This window comes from Muntiacus reevesi, chromosome 1 (assembly GCF_963930625.1).
Source record: "Muntiacus reevesi chromosome 1, mMunRee1.1, whole genome shotgun sequence".
Taxonomy (NCBI): Eukaryota; Metazoa; Chordata; class Mammalia; order Artiodactyla; family Cervidae; genus Muntiacus; species Muntiacus reevesi.
This window is the reverse complement of record NC_089249.1, coordinates 275,300,791-275,325,620: the sequence shown is the minus strand read 5'-3', so window position 1 is coordinate 275,325,620 and position 24,830 is coordinate 275,300,791. Positions and strand designations below refer to the sequence as shown.

Sequence of the window (24,830 nt, the reverse complement as noted above, 5' to 3'; positions counted from 1 at the left end):
AAGAATTTTAAATCATATTTATTGTTTTACACACAACACAGACATTTTTATTATTTAAAAAATCCAAACTCAAGATAATAAATTTGGCTTCTTTTCCCCACAAAAATGGGAAATACATCTTGGTAAAGTTACACACCAGTTGGTTGTTGGGATTTATAGTTCCAGGGAAAAAAAACAAACTTAACCAGCCAAAAAATAAAATTTATATATATATATACATATATAAATAAAATTAACTGATTAGTACATAAACAGCTTAAAATAATAAGGTAAGCAAGAAACAGAAACTGATCAGAAAACACACTGCTTTAAAGTAATTTTCAGATCTCTATTATAATACAATTTACTCCCAACAACTCTGAGCCCATTAAGAGCACTTCTATACAGAGAAAAACTAACAAATGATACATATTTATTGCAACAACAAATTGAAGGTTATCATAATATATGTAACTTAAATACCCCCCCCCATTGATAAAGTGGCTTTTTATTCCTTAAACACAGACATTCTGCTCTTCATTGTAGAAGATGAAGTTTTCTCATCAAAAGGCACATTCTTATCTGCAAGAAAAAAAATACTATAAATGCTTATCCTGGAACAAATTTATACACACTTTAAAACATCCCCAAAGACTTGGAGTACCAGAAGATAATGAAAGTATTTAATATAAGGAAATTATAATGAAGGGCACTAATAAAACACATAGTTACTTTGTCTACACTAATTATATCTGATACTACTCTTTAAATTATACTTCTAACTTTTTCAAAGGAATTTTATACATAACTAGTGTGGGTACCATGAACAACTTTGACAAGTATACAATGTAATTATTTATTTATAGTTTCTGTAAACACAATTCTTAACAGATTCTATTTCTAAAACTTCAGAAAGTAGCATTAATTGAAGCTGCAAGGCCTGGAAGTATATTCAATGAAACAATCAAAAAAAAGCTTTTAATGTTTATAATACTTATATTTATAAATATTGTATATTTATATAATTTTTTATAATTTCATATAAATATTTATAATAGTTATAAAAATTTTCCATACAAAAGATAAGGTTTTCTATAAATTATATGATGTGATAAATGTGCCTATTTTCTTACCTTATTGACTAGTTTATGGTAAGATGAGGATATATTTTCATCACACTTTTTTTATACACCTTAATTCTAATTATACATCAGGCTTTACTGCTACTTAATCAAAACCACAGATGCTAAGGAACTTCTACTAATAAGACTCATTACAACCAAAAGCATTTAATCCAACCAAAAGCAAACGTATGCAGATTTTACTAACTTAATAAGTTCTCCTTTATAATCATCATCAACATATAGAACTTCATTGGAGATACCTATGAGAATGAGTAATACTCTTTTCCAACTTACTGTTTATCTGAATCTTAGTAAGCAATCTACAATAGATCTCTAAATGATTAGGTTATTACAAGCTAAGGGAATTCTAATATATTTTGAAAGTAAATTTAAGTTTTTTAAAAAAACACATATTGAAGGTTAATAAAAAACCTGTTACTCATGAACAATAATTGCTCAAAATTCATGCATTCATTCAGGGTCCCCTGCGAAGCCAATTCTCTCTTGCCAGTTGCCAAGTTTAACTTTCAGAAAATACTCTGAATAGTCAGAGTGACATATTTTAATTATCTGCTCAACATCTATTATCTCCTCTTTGCTAATAAAAATACTGATTTATTTTTGTGAGCAAAGTAGGGTGACAATATGCTGGAAGGAAGGGTCGGTTCTGGGAAATTTTGATTTCCTGATAAAAGGACAGATATGGCTTGGGTTCTTGCCTCTCACCGTCTTCTTTTCTGGTATGCAGATGTGATGGCCGAAACTGCATGAGCCATATAACCAGGATAAAACTAGCATCATAAAAGCTTTAGGAAAACCACATAGATGTAGATCTTGTCATCAAACTGCCATTGAACAGAAGCCAGCAGCCAACTTCTGCAGGCTTCTCATGATACGAGAAAAACTTTTGAACCTCTGTAATACTAGATTCTCCACTACTTGTATTAAAAAATAGTCAAACTAATAGAAGTAGAGAACAGAATGGTGGTTACCATGGACTGAGGGAAGAGGGAAACGAGGAATTGCTACTCAAAGGATATGGAGTTTCAATTATGCAAGATGAATATGTTCCACAGATGTTCTTGCTATATAACACTGAACCTAAGGTTAACAATACTGTAATCTGTGCCTAAACATTTTAGAAAGCAGATCTCATTTTAAGCATTTTAAGCATTCTTACACATGCTTTTCTATGAGGTAAAGCAAATGTGTAGTAATAGTACATTTTATGGAAATCTCAGTTTGGATATTTTTCAAGCTTCAAGAATGTTCTGTCTCTAAACATTATGCAATGATACAATATAAAAAAAAGACATTTTTCAAGGACAACCTAAGAGCTAACTCAGAAAAGCTTAAACTATCAAAACAGCTATTAAACCAAATCAAGTTGGAAAGGAAAAACTGTCTTAGTGTAGTCAAGAATATTGCTATTCCTTCTTCATTTAAATACATTTGCAAATATTAGATTCCTGATTTTTTTCCTCCCTGATCCTTTTTAAAGAAGATATAATGTCTGGATTTTAAAGAATGAACACTATCTGAGAATGCTCGGGAAGGTTAATGCCTTAATAATTGTGTTTAGGACATTTTTGCTCATAAACTTGAGATACTTGTCCCTTTACTGTCCTGCGACCCCACTCACATGAGTCAGCCTTATGGGTGGCAAGCTCTGCCTGCATTGTCCATCCAGCCCAGCATATACCTTAGAGAGTTTGTGATCCAGACTATCACAGCAGAACACAAGTCCTAAACCAAAGCCGTAAGCAAGCATTTTATTAAACAGATCAACTGTTGTATGAACAGAAACTTGTGATTCAGCTTGTCATTAAGAGTTTCCACTTGACAGAATTACTTTAGAGCAGTCTAACACTTGTTCTAGCTCTGTACTGTCTAAAACAACAGCAATCTGGCAATTAAAGTTAAAATTTCAATTAGTTAAAACCCAATAAAATAAAAAATGGACATGAGTTTGGGTAAACTCCGGGAGTTGTTGATGGACAAGGAGGCCTGGCCTGCTGCGGTTCATGGGGTTGCAAAGAGTTGGACATGACTGAGCGACTGAACCAAACTGAAAATTAAAAATTCAGTTTCTGGGTCACACTAGTCAAATTTCAAACTTCTGAAAAGTCACAGAAGGCTAGTGTGGCAACCAAATTAGACACGGCACTTCTAGACCATGTAGAGAGATAAGAAAACAGCATTACCAAATAGTGTTTAATGTTATATTATCATTTAATAATATACAAATTTTTCATGTTCTTAACCAATAAAGACATTGCGATGATAACTGGAGCAAGGCAAAATTTCCTTCTAAGGCTCAGTGTCCACAGAAAAGTAAAACACACAGAAAAACCCCTAAACCCTACACAAACACCCTCTTTAGCTACCTGTGTAAATAATAACAAGGACAGCATGGTTCCCAAAGTGGATAAGGTACAGACTATCGTACTATTAACACACACTGGACATCCTCAAATACCAATTTCTATCTAAAATAAGCATTAGTACTTTGACCGATTCCTATATATACTCTATTTAATTTGAATAACCTTAAGTGTTTATTCTGATAAAATGTTATGCTCCACATTGAAAGTAGTGATTTAGAAATTGGAATTATTTTCAAATTGATAACTGCTTGAATAAGATCTTCTTAAATGAGAGTTTCTGGTTAACACACTTATATCAGATCTGTTCCCTGACTCCGATATGCTGTTGCTAATAACCAGAAAATATTCTGTGGCCAAGTAACACTGAGCACAAATGTCATGAACACATATAAGACAGTATTAAATTTAATGACGCAGAAGAGAGGAACTAAGAAGCAAATTTAGAGTTTTTAAAATTACATACATGGCAGAAATTACTAGAATAGCCTTGAAGTGATAGAAGTACTGGCTTTTAAAAAGTGCCAACCAAGACTGTCAAAATGTCCTTTAGTGTACACCATTATAAAATAATAATAACTTTACTCTTCAGTAGAAATTAAACAGAATAACAAGGTATTATTTCCACTTGTTTTGTGTTACGAAGTAATGTTTAAAACTACATTTTTGAGACTGGTTATGAGTATTTATTTCCAACATGGTGGTAAGAAAATGAAAGGTAAGTTTTGGTTAATACATAGTTGTCTCTGATTTCTCATCACATTTCTATCAGAGAGAGCTAAAATGTCCTACACAATTGTTAAAACATGGGTATGTGGTTTACAGTTTTATAATTCCTTTGTGTAAAATGTTTCACTAACCAAAAGAAATTATGTCTAATATACAAATAGATGTAATAGGCTAACAATAGAATAACAATAGGATAAGAACAGCAAATTCAAGAGAAATTATATTAACTAAACAGCCTGAGCTATTTTTTCCCACATACATACAAATTTTCCCAATAAACCTCAATGCTTAAATGACTAGACCTAGTGGTAATGATGGTTAAATCCCCAATATCCATTCAATCCCAGATGATGATTCTGAACTAATTATGCCATTTTCAATTTTCCTGACAGGGTTCAATTTAGCAATGATCACATAACCAATGATACGAAAAACAAAAATAAAACTCTGTCAAACAGAGTTTCTGGGGAAACTTTTCTCATTCCTAAGAAAGAGACACAAGATAGCTGGTCCCCAACTTTCATTGAAAATTACTGCTCAGGGCATGATTATAGGAACTGCTGGCACCATCCTATTACTGGTCTAAAAATGAAGCTCACACATGAAGACAGTCAGAATTAAGAGGATTGGGGGGAACAGAAGCTGGAGTATTACAGAAAAAATAAACTTCTCTCAGGAAATTTAGATTAAATCATATAGTAGCAGTTCCATATGGTTCAATCTAGTGCAAAGAAACAGTAAAATTATTACTCCAAATTTTAACCACCAACAACAATCATTATTAAAATTTTGATATATTAAAAGCCACACCATTCTGTAGTCACTCAGGAAGAGTGGACTACAAAAGGCTAGTTTCATACTGTGATTAAATCATAGTAGAGAAATTAATCTACCTCTCTGAAAATGACTTGTTTCTTATTATTTTGTAGACAGAGTTTGGAAAATGAAGATGAAGTAATTTTAGAAAGCACTTGAACAATGAAGGAAGCATCAGTAAGAGATGATCCAACAAGAATCACCAGCAGTTTTATTGCAGACTAATATGATACTGCGTTGCAACTGACAAAGCAGGCAGATAATATTTATATTCCTCATTTTAGGAGTCTTCATTTGATTGCTACTCAGCCTTTCCACTAAGATAAAGTATAGGGGTACCCATGTTAAAAATGAACAACAATACTGTGTGCTAGTATAGAAGACAGAATGAACAGACTTTGGAATTATTTTCTTTATGGGTATAAATCATATAAATATTTAAAAAATGAAATGAGGACTGCAGTAGGACGAGAAGCCTAGATCATTTAAACTCTTCGAGCCTCAGTTTTCCTATCTTTAAAGCAAAAGCAATAGAAACTACTTTGTAAGACAGTCTCGGTGAATTCATTGTATATGTAAGGAGCTTATTATAGAGTCTGGGACATCCTGCACTAAGGTAGGCATTTGCTATTAAGAGATTATTATAATTATACCTATTATAGTTCTGCTACCCTACTCTCTCCAGTTTTCCTCCTGGCTCAGTGACAGGACCCGTGCCTGATCTTATCCCTCTGAGGACATTCTCTCTACCACTATCATTCATTCCCTTGGATTTTCTACCATTTATATGACTGCTCTGGGAAGCCCTTGGTAAAAATCCTCTTTGAGGGTCTACAAGGACCTTGTGATACACTCTCCATGTAAGTGTTGATTTTTCCCTTTAACTGAGAGCAATGAGCAACATTAACCATGATTATCAGCTGTTACCAAAGTGAGTCACAATGGCATCTATAGAGAACAGTCCCCAACTTAGGACAGTTTGACTCAACAAGTCTTTTGATTTTATGATGATGTGAAAACAATATGGATTCAGCTGAAACCATACTCCCAATTTTGAATTGAAGATGATCCAACAAGATCTTTTCTCAGGCTAGCACGATCTCCTCTGAGATGCTGGGAAGTGGCAGGGAACCACGGTTCCCAGTCAGCCATGAGTTCATGAGGGTAAAACGAAAGATACACTTAAAACCATTCTGTATTCATACAACCAAACTTTAAGTGTAATATTCAACAAATTACATGCGACATTCAACACTGCTATAAAATAGGCTTCGCGTTAGATGATTTGCCTAACTATAGGCTAATACCAGTGCTCTGGCTAATGTAAGTGCTCTAAGCATGTTTAAGGTAGGCTATGCTAAATACTGACGTTCAGGTTAGGTGTATTAAATGCATCTTCAACTTATGATATTGTCAACTTATGATGGCTTTGTCCAGACATAACTCCATAGTAAGTTGAAGGAGATCTGTTCATCTTCTCCACGAGATAAATTGGAAATGTTGAACAAATTGATGGCATAATGCATGTTTAGCATCTAACACCAACACTGGAGGGCTTCTGAGGTGACTCAGTGGGTAAAGAATCTGCTTGCAATGCAGGAGACACAGGAGACGTGGGCTCGAATCCTGGGTCGGGAAGATCCCCTGGGGGCAGGCATGGAACCCTACTCCGGGTATTCTTGCCTGGAGAATCCCACGGATTCTGGTGGACTACAGCGGAGCCTGGCGGGCTACAGACCCACAGTATCGTACAGAGTTGGACATGACTGAAGCAGCTGGGCATGCACGCACCAACATTTGAAAATCAGAGGAGGCCCCGCCTATTGAATCTACTTCAAATGAAGTAACAGAGTTTGTACTGTATATCTCATCAGAAAATAACTCTATGTTACAGAAGGTAATAGGAATACAACACATCTCTACCTACTTGTCTTTGAAACTTCTGCCCAGTAGGAGAAAAGAAATGAGTCTACCTTCCTCAAAGTGAGAGACAGAAAAAGAGATCCATGTGTGCATATACTTTGGGGGGGAAAAAAAATCACAGCAGATATCTAAAATCAGTATAGGTATTATTTAATATTGTTTGAAGAAGAAAATAAAAGGAGAAAAGGAAAACTAGCCTTTGTTTCTTGGCACCCTGAAGTATCCATCCATCTTATTGCTCACTTCAAAAGGCACAGAAGTAGGTTGGGCCCAGAGAAGAGCCTTTCCACTGGTTTTAGCAAGGCTAAAGAATGATAATCAGGAATTCCAACTCTAGTTCAGACTTCTTTGTTCTTTATTCCTGGCCTATGGATGTGTATCTATTGTTAACTGCATGAGGCTGGGTATTTTATCCGTTTTTGTTCACCACTATCCCCAGAGCTCAGTGGAGTGCTTTGGGATACATGGCAGACAGTTTATCATTGCTTTTAATGAAGAGATGAATGCATCCAATTTATTATGTCCTCTAGGATATCACAGGCACCTCCAATACTCATGGTTAAAAATGACTTCACACTCTTTGACAAAAATCCCACTCCTATAAATTTACCCTGAACATACACCTCCAACCATACAAAAATATGTATGTGCACTGTTATTCACTTCAGTATAACTTGTACCTACAAAATAATTGAATGAAAACTACCTAAACATGAAAGTATAGGCAACTGATTCAATAAACCATGATACCTACACAACATGGAGTACTACACAGCTGTGAAAAATAAAAACTCTATGAACTTACATAGCATGACTCACAGGAGTACTATTAAAAATATAATATAAGAGTATATAAACTATATGCTACCTCTTGTGTAAGAAACAGAAATATAAGAAATATATATTCCAATTAACTTCTATCAAGATAATCACAGGAGGACCAACTGGAAAATAATGAAACTGATTATCCACAATGGGTGAGGAGGGAAGAATGGTGTGGAAGGGGTCAAGAGAGCAATACTTCCCTGAGTATATCTGAGAGTGAGCGGGTATATGTTCTTAAAATTTTCTGGTATAGTTTTTATTTTTGGAGGCATGTTAGTTTTTTTCAAATAAAAATAAAGACAATACAAATGGGAAAGGCAGAAGAAAATCTAGGACAGAAGTAAACAAGTGACTTAAAACTGTATTTTAAATGACTACTATAAACACAACTGAAAAGGGAGAGGAAAAGAACTAAGCCAAATCACTTACAGTACCTGACTACCCTCAGTCCTGGGCAGGATGAGGTGGTAAGGAGAAAACTGCAAACAAATCCTCAACTCTTAGTAGTACGTTTGTCTACTGTATATGTAAAGTGATTCTCACACAATATTAGTTTTATTGTAAGACTGAGCAATAAGTAAATGTGTTGATGTTGGGAGCCAGGATGTTGCTGGAAGTCATTCTTAACACAATGAACAAGAAAAATCCCATTATGGAAAAGGAAGAAAGCAAGAAAGAACCCAGTGGGGATAAACTGGAATGGCAGAATGGGAGGTGTGAAGTAATAGTATATAAAGTATGCATACATATGTAAATATGCATGTATATTGGAGCAAGAAATGCAACCCACTCCAGTGTTCTCGCCTAGAAAATTTCATGGATAGAAGAGCCTGGCGGGCCACAGTCCATGAGGTCACAGAGTCGGACATGACTATGCGTGTACACACAGATACACTCATGCCTGTATAAGGGCATATTATGTTTTGCGTATGTGCTTGTACATGAATTCATAGAATTGTCTGCTGAAGGACGTTTGGTAGCAAAGAGCTCAGCTAGTACCCAAAGGAACCAGGGCCCCTTCAAGAAATGACTGATTCCATGGCTGGAGCAGTGCAGATACAAAATGAGCCTGGAACACCTTGTTAGGCCAGAATGTAAGGAAATACTTAAAAAAAATGGGAGCAAGTCACAGGGGCAGAGAAGTCAGCTTGAATAGGCTCCCACTGGCAAGCACAACAATGAATTATTATAAATCCTTACTGCCAATAAGATAGACAGACAAACAGATATATGGATAGATAAAGAAGAAACAAGGATAAGCTCTTGCTAACAGTACACGTCAATACCAACTGGTAAATATGGAGGAAATGTTGAAGTTGGAAAATCATGATTTTGCAACTATCATGGTGAACATTAAATCAGGCAAGAATGACGACAAATGGGTACTAAATCTCGGGGGGAATTTTCATGAGAAGCAGAATACTGTATGATTTTAAAATGCCTTTTTAGTAGTTGTAAAGGGGAAGAAAAGTACATATTGGAAAATTAGACAAAATTTTGAAGAGGAACATCACAATTACCGCTGCTACTGAAGGACAGATGAACTCTACGTGTCTGCAGATAAGGATGTCCCGAAAAGGATGTAGGAAGATCTATGGAGTATTTCCACCAAGAATGCACACTCTGAAGTGTGCACACTCATAAGAAGGAAATATCAGAAAATCACTTATATATAAAATGAGAGGGATGCATTCTTCTGTATCATTAGGACTGGGAAAGAGAGAATATAAGAAAACAAATGAAGTAATGTGTCAAAGACAGGTGACTCTAGATTAAAAGTTTAGGGTATTTTTCGTACTATTTTTATTTCTATAACTTTTCTATAGAATTGAAATTATTCCCAAGGGGAGGGGGATTAAGTAATGCATGCACATAGGCTCTTTGAAGAAAAAAAATCCAACAACATAGAAGTATATAAAAGGAAAAGTAAAAAATGAAAATGAAATGTCAGTCCTCAAATCTCACCTATTCTCCACTGGAAGGCACGCTTTACAAAGTCAGGATATTTAAAATTTTTCTTTTCTGTTTTGTTGCTTTAATGTGTCCGAAGCCCCTAGGCTAGTGCCAAGCAATAAAAATTGCTGTATGAACTAGCTGCTATATCACTGATTTATTGGATGGATAAGGCTTAGACGATAAAGAATTGGCCTGCAATGTGGAAGACCTGGGTTTGATCCCTGGGTTGGAAAGATCCCCTGGAGGAGGGCATGGCAACCCACCCCAGTATTTTTGCCTGGAGAATCCCACGGACAGAGGAGCCTGGTGGGCTACAGCCCACGGGGTGGCAAAGAGTCAGACACACTTCATGATGTGCTGTCCTCCTTACTTAATCCAGACATACGTTTGTCCCAAGTCTTCTAAGTAAATGGTATCATAACACTAAGAAATTCAAGCTTATTTCATTATCAATCATCATTGATAATTATCATTATTCCTGAAACTTGCATCTCCATTATTACTGGGTTGTTTGTTCGGCCTGAATGAATGCCTTGGCTGATCCAGTTATTTCCATTTCTCTATCCTTCATCTTCTAAACAGAATACTTAAATTCTGTTGACAATATCTTTCAAAGCCTCTTGAATAATTCACTCCACTCTAATTCTCTTTTCTAAAATTTATTTGAAAAAATTTATTTAAAATTTATTCTCCTTTCTATTTATTTGGCTACTCCAGGTCTTTATTGTGGCATGTGGGGTCTAGTTCCCTGACCAGAGACTGAACATAGTCCCCCCTGTATTGGGAGGGTGAAGTCTTAACTGCTGGAACATCAGCGAAGTCCCTACTTCTCCAATGTATGTATATCACCTAACTGATCTTTTTCCTGGTTCCTTACTTCTCCAAGAAGTCTCTACTCCTCCAATGTATGTATACCATCTAACTGATCTTTTTCCTGGTTCCCTTACTTCTCCAAGAAGTCTCTACTCCTCCAACGTATGTATACCATCTAACTGATCTTTTTTCTGGTTCCCTAACTTCTCCAAGAAGTCCCTGCTTCTCCAGTGTACGTATACCATCTAACTGATCTTTTTCCTCGTTCCCTTACTTCTCCAAGAAGTCTCTACTCCTCCAATGTACGTGTATTATCTAACTGATCTTTTTTCTGGTCCCCTTGCTGTTTATCATAATCTTCTTACAATTTATGCACAGTTATCTTCAAAATATAGCTTTCATTATGTTTTCCCTGTCTTAAAATTTTCCAAGTGGCTTTTTGCAACCTGTAGAATAATTTGTAACTGATTTAACATGGATCACAATCTGCCTTCTAATTTACTGTTCTGCCTTTTGCACTCAAAGCTCAAAAATAATTCCTTCACCCATTCATTTCTTTCATACATACTAATATAGTATTCACTTCTTTCAGTTTCCTGAATATATTTTACTCTTTTGCTTCTGATTCTCTGTGACTGCAGTGCTCTCTCCAACTCTCAGCCCCTCTAGTCACCCTTCATTTAGCTAATTTTTATTCATGTTTCAAGTCTCAATTTACCTGTCACTTCCAAGAGATTTTCCTGGATCATTCGTTTCTGTGAGCCCACTATATATTCCCACATCATCCTATTCTTCCTCTTTCTCTGTTTCTGTAACTCTAATGTTTATCTCCCTGACGGAATGCAAGCTTCATGAAAAGAGGGGTATATGGAAGATAAATAGGAGAGAGAGGCCTGTGATGAGGTGAGACGCAGAGTAAGAGATGGCTGTGGGTGACGACATCTCATGGAAACTCTCGCCTTCTTATATCCCTCCCACCTTCCCTGCTTCTGCCCCTCTTGATCTCTCCTAGGCCACTTTTCCCACTATGACAAGAGGTCCCATTCTTCAACACACATCTGATTATTTGCTTATGTATACTCTGGCCAAATACCATCAGGAACAATAGCAGGATAACAACAAGCTCCTTAAAAAAAAAAACAAAATTTTTTAACTGGCACGTTCCCAGGACTTGTCACAGCTGATCCCCACATGGAACACGTTGCACGTATAAACACACACGCACATACAACAGTCTGCATTCTAGACATTTTCTGCTGCTCACTTTCTGAATAAACTATCATCTGTCACAACTACAAACTCTGGGTAGTTGTTGCTGACTGTACAACCTTTGTCTTGAGTCAAGCACACTTGAAATAGACAAGCTAGGCTTCAGGTTCAGTTCCTCTTTGGAAACAACCCTGACTTCCTAAGTCAACAACTTCCTTTTCTGTGTTCCCTATCTGTGTTTGTGCAGAAGAGGTACCTCATATGCACTGAGCTTTTCAAAACATGACCAATATTACACTTCTAAAATATATTAAAAACTTTGCAGAAGATTAAAAGAAAATGATTACACAAAAAGTGAGACTCTGCCTCCCAATCCTGCTCAGTGAGCACCTTCTGTAGGGTGAGCCCAAGAGCAGAGAAATGATGAGCTGTTTGCTGAGTCTCAGTTCCCAACAGCATCTGCAAATGACTCTCACTAGTCACTCTAGTGTGTGAAGGTGAGGGGCTGTTACCCACAGTGGCTCCTAAACGCAAGTGAGCAACCTCACCTGACCTAACAAACAGTCCGTAACGCGATATTAGACTTAACGGGGACTGTACAGTACTTTATAGCCAATTTAAGGGCTTTTCCGGGGGTATCTCTGAATGTTCTAAATAAACCTTAGAATGTTCTAAATAAATACATTTTAATGTATTTTATTTGTATTGTATTTTCACTAAGATACAGAACTGCTAATGAGCAAATACAGTTGTTTGGGTCACACTTTTACATCTAGACTCTACTACTACTATGGCATTTTATGAATATATTTTTATTAAGTGAATTAATTACCAGCACCTAAAAGCTCATATATATCTGAGTTAATAATCCAATTTTTGTTGAGTCTGTTTTTTTTAACCCTCAGATTGCTACACTCTTTCTATATATGTAGCTGCCTCTGGATGCTGGTTTTCCTTCACCCAAATAATTCCTCCTCTATTCCAACATGTCCTTCCCTATTGAGTGGAAACTTTATTGCTTCCCTTCTTCATGCCATCTGCACTGAAACTAGTCTATATCCATGTAACTTTGTTTATTCAAACCTTTTAGGAAAGGTCTTAACTCAGTGAGAACAGATATGAGAACAGACATAATAGTCGTAGTATCAGACCGCTGACCATTAGCCCCACAATTCTGCCAAAAACATGGTTTACAAATAGAGTAACAGAGACTAAAACCAAAATATTTTCAGAATGCAAAAAGAAAATCAAGTTTACTCATCTCCCGCTACACAATGAAGTTTACTAATCAAGTTTACTAATCTCCTCTACACCTCCCAGAACTGCCCCCCCCCCCCCCCCCCCCCCCGCCACATGCATACACACACACAGAGGATTATCTTCATGCAGCAGCAAAAAGAAGGAAGCTCCACAAGGAGATCTACAGTAACGATTTCTCTGGGGGATGGTATTCTGTCGTCTACGACTATTTTAGCAAAGCAAAGCGAATGCGAGCTACTGCCTGGGTAGCACAAAGAACTTCATTAAACAGAACGAAAACCTCATCATTTAGGATAAAAACTGTTAAAAGAAATTCAACTTTAAACTGCTCAACACTTACCTTCGAGGATGATTGGCATCAAATAATGTGTTGTCATCCTCCTCATCATCTTGCTCTAAAGGGGTCAGTTCCATGTTTTCTATGTTAGTGTCCAAAACCCCATATCTCCTAGTCTTTCGGTTTCTTCTTCTCATCCTATTAAATAGAGCATATTAATGAATAAAAATTATTTAAGTGTGGTATGATTTCTATTTTATACTTATTTGTAAATTAAAAATAAATTACTCCAGTTTCTGACACTGAAGGCATTCAGTATCAGAATGGCTACGTCTTGGGAATGTAATCAATTAACCATCTAAGATTATTTACTTGTTTTTTAAAAACCTACTCCTGTATGTCTGTGTGCCATCACCATCTCTTCTGCCTGACACACTTTCTTCCCTGTCAGCTGATAATGTTGACACACAAAATCTCTTAAGTCTTTGTTCTTGTCCAATAGTTTTACTGAGGCCTTCTATTCCAGCCTTTCTCCCATCTCCTCTGAGCCTTCTTACTTTCTGCCCCTCTAAGAAACTGTACGTGTATATGCACTCAAATTCTAGGCTGGGGAGCTTACAATCTTGGCTGTATGAATCAGAATCACCTAGGGTGTTTTTAAAAGCTCCTTACTTGATCCATCAGTTCAGTCATTCAGTCATGTCTGAGTCTGCGACCCCATGGACTGCAGCACGCCAGACCTCCCTGTCCATCATCAACTCCCAGAGTTTACTCAAACTTATGTCCATTGAGTTGGCGATGCCATCCAACCATCTCATCCTCTGTCGTCCCCTTTTCCTCCCACCTTCAATCTTTCCCAGCATCAGGGTCTTCTCAAATGAGTCAGCTCTTTGCATCAGGTAGCTGAAGTATCCATATCCCCACACAATTAAATTACATATTTTCAGGGACAGAAACTAGGCATCAGTAGTTTATTAGTGTTCTACAAGTGATTCCAGAGTAATGAAATCCAATATCCTAGATCAATGGTTCTTAAGCATGGTCAGTCATCTAAGGGCTTATTAGAAAAACAAATCCTCATGCGTATCTAGACCCACTGAGTAAGAAACGCTGAATTTAGGGCCCAGAAACCCATGTTTGAACAAACGTCCCTTGTGAGTTTGATGCAAACTAAGTTTGAGAACGACTGCCCTAGAGGAAGGAAACTATTTTAGAGTACTAAACATTATTATCTGTATATATATGAAGAGGTCTCATGTTTTAGAATCCTACTCTCTCCTTTCTCAGATAACTTTCCTTGTCCTTCAAATTATTTACCTCCATTTACATTTATATGTGCTAATTATATACACTTGAGTGTTTGTTTGCCTGTCTCTCACTAAGTTCCATGAGGGAGAAACCATGCCTATCTGGTTCACCACTGCATTATGACCTTGTAGCACAGTGTCTGATTAATTCTCCTTAAATATCTGTTGAAGGTCTGCGTGACATCATATTCTAGCTCAGAGATCCAAATTTGACCTTGATATCAATGCCTAAGTCACCTCCAATCTAACAACCTTAACTCCACACACAGAAAAATATGCTTCACACAAGTATCTGTAGGAATTTAAAACCAAAAGATATCTCAGCAAGTGATAACAAATACGTTTATTTAAATTCTGATTCACTTTGTATGAGGTAATAAGCGGGATAAGAAATACTACAACTAGAGCAGCAAGTATATAGCAATACAAGCCTCTATATAAATGATAATGGGGACCCCTAGGAGATAAATGTCTTGCTTAAGACAAGACATATTTGAGTTTCACTAAGTATAGGGTGTTGCGCTAGTTTCTGGATATAAAGTACTTGGCCTAGTGATCAAAATTTAGAAAATATTACTTAAACTCTAGGAAAAATTAAGATAATTTCCACTGATCACTGCTTATAAATCTATCTGCCCACCCAAAGATGGTAGAAGAGAAAACAGAGGTTTAAGTATGGTATTTAAGCTACAAATATGACCAATGTAAGAATTAATACTAACATAACTAGCAAGAATGAGGTAGATTCATCACCATCCTGGTGATCGTTTGAAGTCTAAGTGAGTCCTTTTTGTATAGTGAGAAATTACATGGGTTATGTTGTTAAATTTACAAGCATATATAGGTGTGAATTTATCTATGCCACACACACACACACACACACACACACACACACACACACACCCTCCCCCCTCCCCCATGCAGGCCAGAAATCTAAACTTCTGTAAAGGATTAGACAGTATTTTAGACACTGTAGATCGCATATGGTCTCTGTCACACATTCATATTAGTTTCTTTAGTTGTGATTCATCTTAATTTCTTCTGTTGTTACTTTGATTTTTTACAACCCTTTAAAGTTGTAAGACATATCCTAGGCTCATGGGCTTTAAAAAAAAAACAGGTCAGCAGACTGGACTTAGCCTATGGGTCAGTTTACCAATCTCATCTCTAATTTAGACTCATGAAAGTAATTCACAGAAAAACTAAGAGCAGAAATGACAAAAGTACTGACACTTTTGTAGGAATAGAAAAGTATAGGGGAGTTATAATTCACCATCGGTAACAGTGGTAAAGAATCCGCCTGCCAATGCAGGAGATACAAGAGACACAGATTAGATCCCTGAGTATGGAAGATCCCCAGAGTAGGAAATGGCAACCCACTCCAGTATTCTTGCCTGAATAATCCTATGGACAGAGGAGCCTAGTGGGCTACAGTTCGTGGGGTTGCAGAGTCAGACATGACTGAGTGACAGAGCACACTCACTGGTCCTTTGGAACCACGGGATTTAATAACATTTGCATGCATTGCTTTGATTTTAAAAACTGAAAACTTAAGAATGAGTTAAGAATACTCAGGGTTTTAAATTCTTCTCTTCTGTTTTGCCAGTCTGTTGCTCAATTTTCTAAATCATATGGCTTTCCAAACATTCTTGCAGTTTTAGCCATGTGAAATTATTTTTGGAAATAAACTAGAGTCTTCCATGTCATTAAACTGTCAATATGTTAATAACCAGGCCATCATCAGTCATAGAATACCTTAGCAACTCTTTAAAAAGGAAATGATATGAACATCGATCTTAAGGACTTTTGATAATTATCTCAGCTAACATTCTCCATTTCCAAGGTCATCATTCCTTGAATGACTTCCCAATCTTTCAATGAGTGGATAACCTAATCTGCCCAATAATGCTATTTTTCTCTTTCTGTGTAAAATGTAAACATTTGACTGCGTTCCTATGAACACTTTATTATTTATTCTAGCTTCTACTGTCTTTTAACATATATAAATGCTACCTTCGGAACGTGACTCCAAGCTATTTGATAAGGACCTATTTCATATGCAAAGAGAGTGCACTCTTTGGCACCAAATAAATTGGGGAATGCAGTTCAATTAAAATAAATTTTGTATTTTAGGAAATGTTACTAATTCACCTAAAAATAAGTCAAATTAAAAAAAAACAACAACTACATATCATAGAATAGAATTTAAACTTAAAATGAGACTCCCCTAAGAATATCTTTCCTAAGCCCAAAGATATATGCAATAATGGCTACATGGTCATGGCAGCTTTATGGCCATAAAAACATTAAATACAATGCATCCATCTGCAGTGATTTTTTTTTTTTTTGGTCCTCAGGGAAAGCCAGAAACACTTAATAAAGCCTTAATATCAGGCTGATTCAAGGGACCATCTGCTTAAAATATTAATAAACAATAGCGTAAAATACATATAAAAAATGTATTGAAATCTTAAGTAAAAGACTAATATGCAATATACATTATTTTTGAGCAAAATAGTAAAGGCGGATTTAAAATTCATGCAATTTTAACAGCTGTGGTTCTCTACACAAATTATTATTTTCATTAAGCTCACAATGCCCAAACTTGTCTATGTATGTTAATAATTACATACATACCATTATATATGTGTACATTATTTTACCAGAGTAAATGCATAATTTAAATCTGAAAACAAATTTTGTTGGGTCTTAAAAAATGGAACTTTAAATGTTGAGAGGAAAATATGTAAGCCTAAGAAAGCAAAAGAAAGTAGCAGTATGGTTTATAATATTGAATTACATTCCTTTATCGCACGGCGATCACAGGTAAATGATCTTGATCAGATACCTTCTAGATACTCAAGTTATTATTCAAATAGTTGTCTCAACTGAATGCAGATTCCTCAATGTTTCATTATACTCAGGTTGGTAAGAATCATTTCTGTTTAAATAACATGTAAAAGCTACAGTAGAAAAATAAAGTTAAAGTACTAAAGCAAGGTTGATAAAGTTTTATGTAAAAATGTATGATGCCACATAAAATAAACACAACAGAATAAAACTCCATTTCGTTTTACTACTCTGTGAAAGGGAGACAGGCAATCAATGTAACCTGCTACAACCTTCTGCGCTGATCTGATTTTCCTGTTTTAACTGAATGCCTGTAGGACATTATTAAGTAATTTCTTCTATTTAACATTCAAAACTAGACTGAGGAATATAGTATTTAATGGATATTTTATATACATACACTCTCCTATGTGATCAGGTACAATGATAAAGCTGAGTCAATCTTAACAAAGGTACAACTAATGATACAAAATTTGCCTTGAGTATTTTGGGGCAAAGTGACCAAGAATGATTTTTGGAACTCATTTTGGTTTTGCACTGAGACATAGCTAAATAAAAATTGCTGAGCCACAATTTCAGTTGTTTCTGACAACACAGTATACAACATATAGCAAAAATTATTTTATCTGAAATTTCTCTCATCTCTCATCTCCCATTTATTTTTCTCCTTGCCCCTACCCCATATCTAGCCTTGTCAGACCTAACCTCTTGCAGATTATAGTTTCAGAGTTCATATATTAAAAGAGTATGGTTTGTGGGAGGTTTTAGAAAATATCATGAACATCCCCACCAAAATATTACAATAGAAATCATAGATACAAAAATAATTCACTAAAAATAATTATTATTTCCTGGGTGTGCATGTAAGTCAGGCAATTGAAGTAAGTAGCTTACAAGCACTACCTGAGGTAATCCTCACCACAAGCCTTTAAGTATCCTTATTCTAAACATAGGAAGTCAGACCTTAGAAAAAAATTAAATTTGGGACCATAAATAGTAGATCAAATAATCAGAGAATTTTATTCCCAAGTCTGGGTTCTTAAACATTAGGCTATATTGTCTTCCTATATGATTCAACGTAATTTTAACCAAGGTCCAAAGTTAGCTACCAGTCTTCTGATCCCTAACACAAATGATCTTACATTATACAGACTGGATATATTGTTTTAAGTGAATTGCATTTTCTGGTTCATCCTTTCCTGGTAAAAAGTAAGAACCTGGTAGCTACTAGCAATAACAAGTGCATTTATGTTCTTCTGGTTAGGCCACTTCTTAGTTTTGTTGCAGTTTCCCTGCAACAGTTATTGGCTTTTTATTTATCCTAAAGGAAACCTCTGCCTTAACAGAACCATGATTTTGCTTAGGCAGCAACTGATCCCAGCCCCGTTGTTGTTGCTTAGTCTTGTCCAACTCTTTGCAACCACATGGACTGTAGCCACACCAGGCCCTTCTTTCCCAGGATTTAATTCACCTTTCCTTCTGCGGAATTTGACTCCTAAACTAAGGGACAAAGAGACTGAAAACTACTGCATACCTTCACAGTGGATTGTTCCTGCGGAGAAACCTCTGTGATACTTCAGTCTCTTCTCTCCTAAACTAACTTAGTTTCTACCTGTGAATCTCCAGTTGCTTTTTGACTTTCTGTTGTTGTTCAGTTGCTCAGTTGTGTCTGACTCTTTGTGACCCCATGGACTGAAGCACACCAGGCTTCCCTGTCCTTCACTACCTCTCAGAGTTTGCTCAAACTCATGTCCATTGTGTCAGTGATGCCATCCAACCACCTCATCCTCTGTCGTCCCCTTTTCCTCCTGCCTTCAATCTTTCCCAGCATCAATGTACTTTCTGATGAGTCAGCTCTTCCCATCGGGTGGCCAAATTATCGGAGGTTCAGCTTCAGCATCAGTCCCTCCAATGAATATTTAGGAATGATTTCCTTTAGGATTGACAGGTTGATCTCCCTTAAGTCCAAGGGACTCTCAAGAGTTTTCTCTAACACCACAGTTCAAAAGCCTCAATTCTTCAGTGCTCAGCCTTCTTTATGGTCCAACTATCACATTCACATATAACTAAAAATCATAGCTTTGACTAGATAGACCTTTGTCAGATGTCTCTGCTTTTTAATATGCTGTCTAGGTTTGTCATAGCTTTTCTTCTAAGGAACAAATGTCTTATAATTTCATGGCTGCAGTCACCATCTGCAGTAATTATGGAGCCCAAGAAAAAAAAAGTATCTCACTGTTTCCCCATCTATTTGCCATGGAGTGATGGAACTGGATACTATGATCTTAGTTTTTGGAATGTTGAGTTTTAAACCAGTTTTTTCACTCTCCTCTTTCACCTTCATCAAGATGTTCTTTAGTTCCTTTTCTTTCTGCCATAAGAGTGTGTCATCGGCATATCTGAGGTTACTGACATTTCTCTCAGCAATGTTGATTCCAGCTTGTGACTCATCCAGTCCAGTACTTTGCCTAATGTACTCTGCATATAAATTAAATAAGCAGGCTGACAATATACAGCCTTGACATATTCCTTTCCCAATTTTGAACCAGTCTGTTGTTTCATGTCAGGTTCTATCTGTTGCATCCTGACTTTCTGAGATCTCAATATTCTTCCAGGAAATCCCCTTTAGTTTAAGTTTGTCAGGGTCCTTCTATGTGTTTAATTAAAATAGTAACTAATAGAAGTAGTAATCTAATATTCCTTTAATATTGGAAGGAAGCATTCAAGGAAAAATACAGAGGAGATGGAAAATGTTATTTCCTTTGAAAAATCTAATAAAATAACTGTTTTCCCTACCCGAACATTTCTCAGTCTAATCAAACCCAGTTCATTTAGTTAATGTCTGACTGCAAAAACTGTACTTAGCCTTAGCTAAACAATGATTTGTAAATAGCCTTTGTTCTGAGGTTTTTGAGTCTTCCCTAGGCCCACACTGATCCCTGATTAAGAACTAAGAATGCTCATATATTAGGCAACTGCTTACCCAGTACCTACCATATTTGTACATAATGTTCAGCACTGGAGATATAATAGAGAATAAGACATACAATGAGTCTCTTTTCATAAAGACTATATACCAATCTTAGGAAGCCTACTCTATTCCTTCTATATATATATATTTCAATTTCCACAGAGAGAATCTAATTTTTCTTTGGAATATTTTTAGACTCAGAGGGGAAGTTACTTCTAGTTACACATTCATAATATCTAAACTAGATTAAAAACAATACAGAAGTTTTATGGAGTTCAAGTACAAGTAAAATATTCTGTGTTTTCTCATATCAGTTAACGAAAGGATGATTTTTGGCCCATTCTTCCCTGTTGGCACAAATAAATAATGCTGCTATGTTGCCACACCTATTTTGGAAGTGGAGAGTCAAAATGGATATTCACCAAAATAAATGATTTTCATAATCTGAAAGCAAAAAAGAATGAGTTCTGTTCTGAACAGTGCCCAGACATAGTTAGCATCAATCAAGTTGGACATCAGGTGGCCAACTATATTTAGAAGTTGGCTTGAATGAATGTACTAGATACTGGTTAAAGAGTCCAATTTTTCTTAGCCATAGATTCAGAATTTTTCTGTTAACAGAAAATGTTAGTGAGTCATTCAATAGAATCAGACTGAAAAGACTGTACCCTTATAAGCTTTACAGAAATGAAGATGGAAAATCCATGGCAAGAAATATTTATATTTTAAGATTACAGATAAGGTAAAAGCAAGATGAAAAAAGATCATCCCCCAAAAGTTATCATCAGACTCATCATTTATTTTGCGTATGAAACAATACTTAGGGTACTCCCATTCTATATGGAAAATAGACAGCATTAAATAACAATTACATGGTGAGAAAAATAATTACTGCTCAATTTTCTTCTATTTTTTTTTTCATTTCAAGAAGAAAGTTTCACTTTGGTGGTTATACGTCTGTAACACCTCATGAACACTTTCCAGCTTTCTCTTTAATAAAAAGTGGGCCTGGATTTGCTGGGTTTTGTGAACCAATACTATGCAACTCAAATAATGTTTTCACCAGTGATTTTCAAACATTTTGAACTTAAAATTGCTTTACATTCTTAAAAATTATTTAGGACCCTGAATAGCTTATAAATATGTGAATTATAAATATCAATTCTTATATATTAATTAAACCTAAGAAAATTTTAAATACCATTTGCTTTTTAAAATTATAATAAATCCACTACAAATTAAATAGCTCTTTGTGAAAAATACATTGTCAAAAAGAAAATCAACAAAGGTGAAAAATGGCACAGATTTAGATTCTTTTTCAAATCCTGTTAATGTCTGGCTTAAATGTATAGAACTAGATAGAAAATGAAAAGAGAGAAATTAGAAAAATAGAAAACTGCTAGATTTTCCTATCTGCTTCAGCCTTCAATCATTTGCTATGTGTTGTCTGGTTGAAGGCTAAGAAGAAAATCCAGGTACAGTAGATACGAGCTTGGAAAATGGAGGTACATTTTAATAGCTTTTCTGATACTGGTGTTTATGTTTTTTTGATAGAACACCAAAACTCAACAAGAGGTAGTTATGACACTTATGAGTTAGCTGCACTGTGGAATTTGAAACTATATCAATGAACTTCTTGTGTCCTATACACTTATAAGGGAATGTATTATTTTGAAAATAGTCTCAATCTTGCAGATACCTGAACAAGTCTTAGAGAACCCTCCCATCCTCCAGGGTTCCCTGGATGACACCTCTAGAACCACTGGCTTAGGCTGTATTTTTTCAGTTAGTTATTTAAGCCAAGGAATGTTTTCAAGAAATATATGAAATAGTTGAGCGTAGGCAGTTATAGGAAAAAAAAGTGAAATAATTTGGAGAACCAGTGCATTCCTACACACCTACCTCTACCTCTACACACCTACCTACACACCTTCTATTCCTTAAATAGAAAGAATCTACCGAGTGCTTCCTTAGCTCTTCTCCTGGCTGGCTGCTTCTAACAGTGAGTTCTCGGCTCTGCATGCCAGCTCTTCAGAGAGGTGGTCCCCAACTCAGTTAAAGAGCCTTTATTACTATTTTTCCAAATCGGTCTCATTACACAGTTGGAATGTTATAATACCATGACTGATGCCATTAAATAACTTTACTTCTATAACAATGGAATGTATCAAGTGGGAGTTACTTACAACAGTATAAAATATCACTAATTGAACTATGTAATTCCTTGTCTATTTGATAAGGCATTAAAGTGAGTAGAAAAATAAATGATAGTTATTCATAACCTGGTACAATGTAAGCTCCTGGTTTACTTAATCAAAAGTTTGATCACAGATTTGGACAGATATCATGTTATTAGAGAAAAAAAATTCAAACAAAGCAAATGATGGACAGTACAATCAACCATGATCATTAGATATCGTGGGACACCACTTTATTCTCCTAGGTCAGTTTTATCATATGTAAAGTGAAAAATATCATTTAAGTGTCCGTATTTGTATCAAATCTGAAATTTAAGTAATTCTCTAATAACATTCTATAGTAAGAATAGGTTCAAAAAACTATTCAGGTGTAACTTTAAACCTCTGAATGACTTAGAATTATTTACAGATGAATTCATTTTAGAAAAGTTTTTTTTGTAAAACAGCAAATCTATTTACTAATACAAATTTTTGTAAAGTTAAAATCATATATAATTAAGATATTAAACATACTCTCCAGCATTATAACGTGATCATATTTATTACATATTTTTTTTCCTTTGCTGCACAGGTATCAGTTTTCCATCTTATCAAGAAATCGGTAAACACTTCGCATCGTTTATTTAGTGTCATGCAAAATGAATGCTAGACATTTCTAATGGAGACTCTAATAACGACTGAACCATACGAAGTTATCAGTTTTCCCGGTTCAAAAGAGATGGAAACTTCATAAGGTACAACCGACGGTGGCAAGTTAAAAGTCAACAGCAAAAAAGTGCTGTTAAAAGAACTTCTCTTCTTTTTACCTTTTATAAAATAAATCACCCTTAAGATCATTTTGCATTACTATTAACTTAAATATTGCTACAGAGGTTCGATGCTAATTTATAATTTAACATGAAAGGGAGGCAGCAGGGACTTGGTGGTCTAAGCACTCCTAAAGGTACCACAGGCTTTCAAGACCGTCCTCGTCACAATCTCACTCAGCAGGCACCACCTGGGGTGGTGGGAGGAGGTCAGCAGATAAGCGCGCCTCAGGCCTGCCGGGGAGGCTCGGGGAGGCTTCGCCTCACCTGACCGTCCTGACGACGAAGTACACCAGCACCGCGCCGCTCACCACCATCAGCACGGTCAGGGCCCGCTGGGTCATGGGCTTGTCGCCGGGGTCGGGGCTCACGGCCAGGACGCCGCCCGCCGGGCCCCCGGCCCCCGCCTTCCCGCCGGGGTCGTCAGCGGCCGGCCCCGCCCCGGGCGTGCTGCCATTGCCGCCCTCGGCGCCCCGCGCGCCCGCGGCTTCCAAGGCCGGAGCGCGGCCCGCGGCCCGGGCGGCGGAGGGCTCGGGCGGCGGAGGGGGCCGGGTGCGCGGGCCGCGCGCCGCGGGCCGGGGGTCGGGCGCGGCCCGCGCTGCTGGCGGCCGTCCAGCTGAGGGCCCGCTCAACTCGGGCAGCAGCAGCGACAGCAGGAGCGCCGAGGCCAGGACGCGGCTGAGGCAGCAGCTGCAGAACGTCGGCTGCATGGTCCACGGCCGGCTCCCTCACCGCGCGCGAGCTCCGGGGCCCGCCGCCCTGGCTCCAGGCGGGACCATGGGCGTGTTAACTGAAGAGACGGAGGAGAACCGCTGACTGGACCCGGGACGAAGACCTGGCCGGCCGCAGGTGGCGGAGGCGGCAGCCGCGGCAGCTGCCGGCGACAACCGGAAGTTCGTACATCTCAGCTGCCCCCTGCTACTAGGGACGCTCGTGGTTGCTAACCTTCCGGGGCTGGCGCGTTCCGTGACGTCAGGTGTGTGAGGCCGTCTGCGCCGCGCGCACTTCCGGAAGGCAAGGGGAGAGAGCCTGCGGTTGGCTCCCTAGAAGGAAAGCAAACCGGAAGAGAGTTGTGTTAAGTGTGCGGCAACGCATGCAGCAAGTGTGCAGGAAGAATCCGGGAGAGAGTGGAAGCTCGTAATTTGAGTTTGTTGGTGCAAAACTGAAGAAACACAGCCAATCATTTATTTAAGACCTCCTTGACGTTTCCCTCAGCTCAGATACACATTTTACTAGACAGGTCGGTCGGCTCACTAGAAAGAAAGGAAACAGAGTTGGTGTCAAATGTGCAGCAGCTCTTTGCAGGAAGAAACCGGGAAAGATGGGAACCTCATACTTTGAGTTTGTTGGTACAAAACTGCATAAACACAGCTAATCATTTATTAAAGACCGCCTTGACGTTT

At 37.2% G+C, this 24,830-nt stretch overlaps 1 protein-coding gene across 2 annotated transcripts; it reads right to left on the bottom strand.

Moving 5' to 3' along the window:
• FAM174A (family with sequence similarity 174 member A) lies at positions 1-24,341 on the bottom strand. 2 transcript variants are annotated; one of them, XM_065919613.1, is made up of 3 exons: positions 23,695-24,333; positions 13,359-13,493; positions 1-561 (listed from the first exon to the last, which is right to left on the bottom strand). In XM_065919613.1, the coding sequence occupies exons 1-3, from the start codon at positions 24,135-24,137 to the stop codon at positions 558-560; spliced, it is 582 nt and encodes a 193-aa protein (XP_065775685.1). In that variant the 5' UTR covers positions 24,138-24,333; the 3' UTR covers positions 1-557. The 2 variants fall into 2 exon arrangements, with proteins under 2 accessions (XP_065775685.1, XP_065775755.1); XM_065919683.1 differs by lacking the exon at positions 1-561 and having other exon boundaries at positions 13,355-13,493; positions 23,695-24,341.
• Positions 24,342-24,830: the final 489 nt, after the last annotated feature.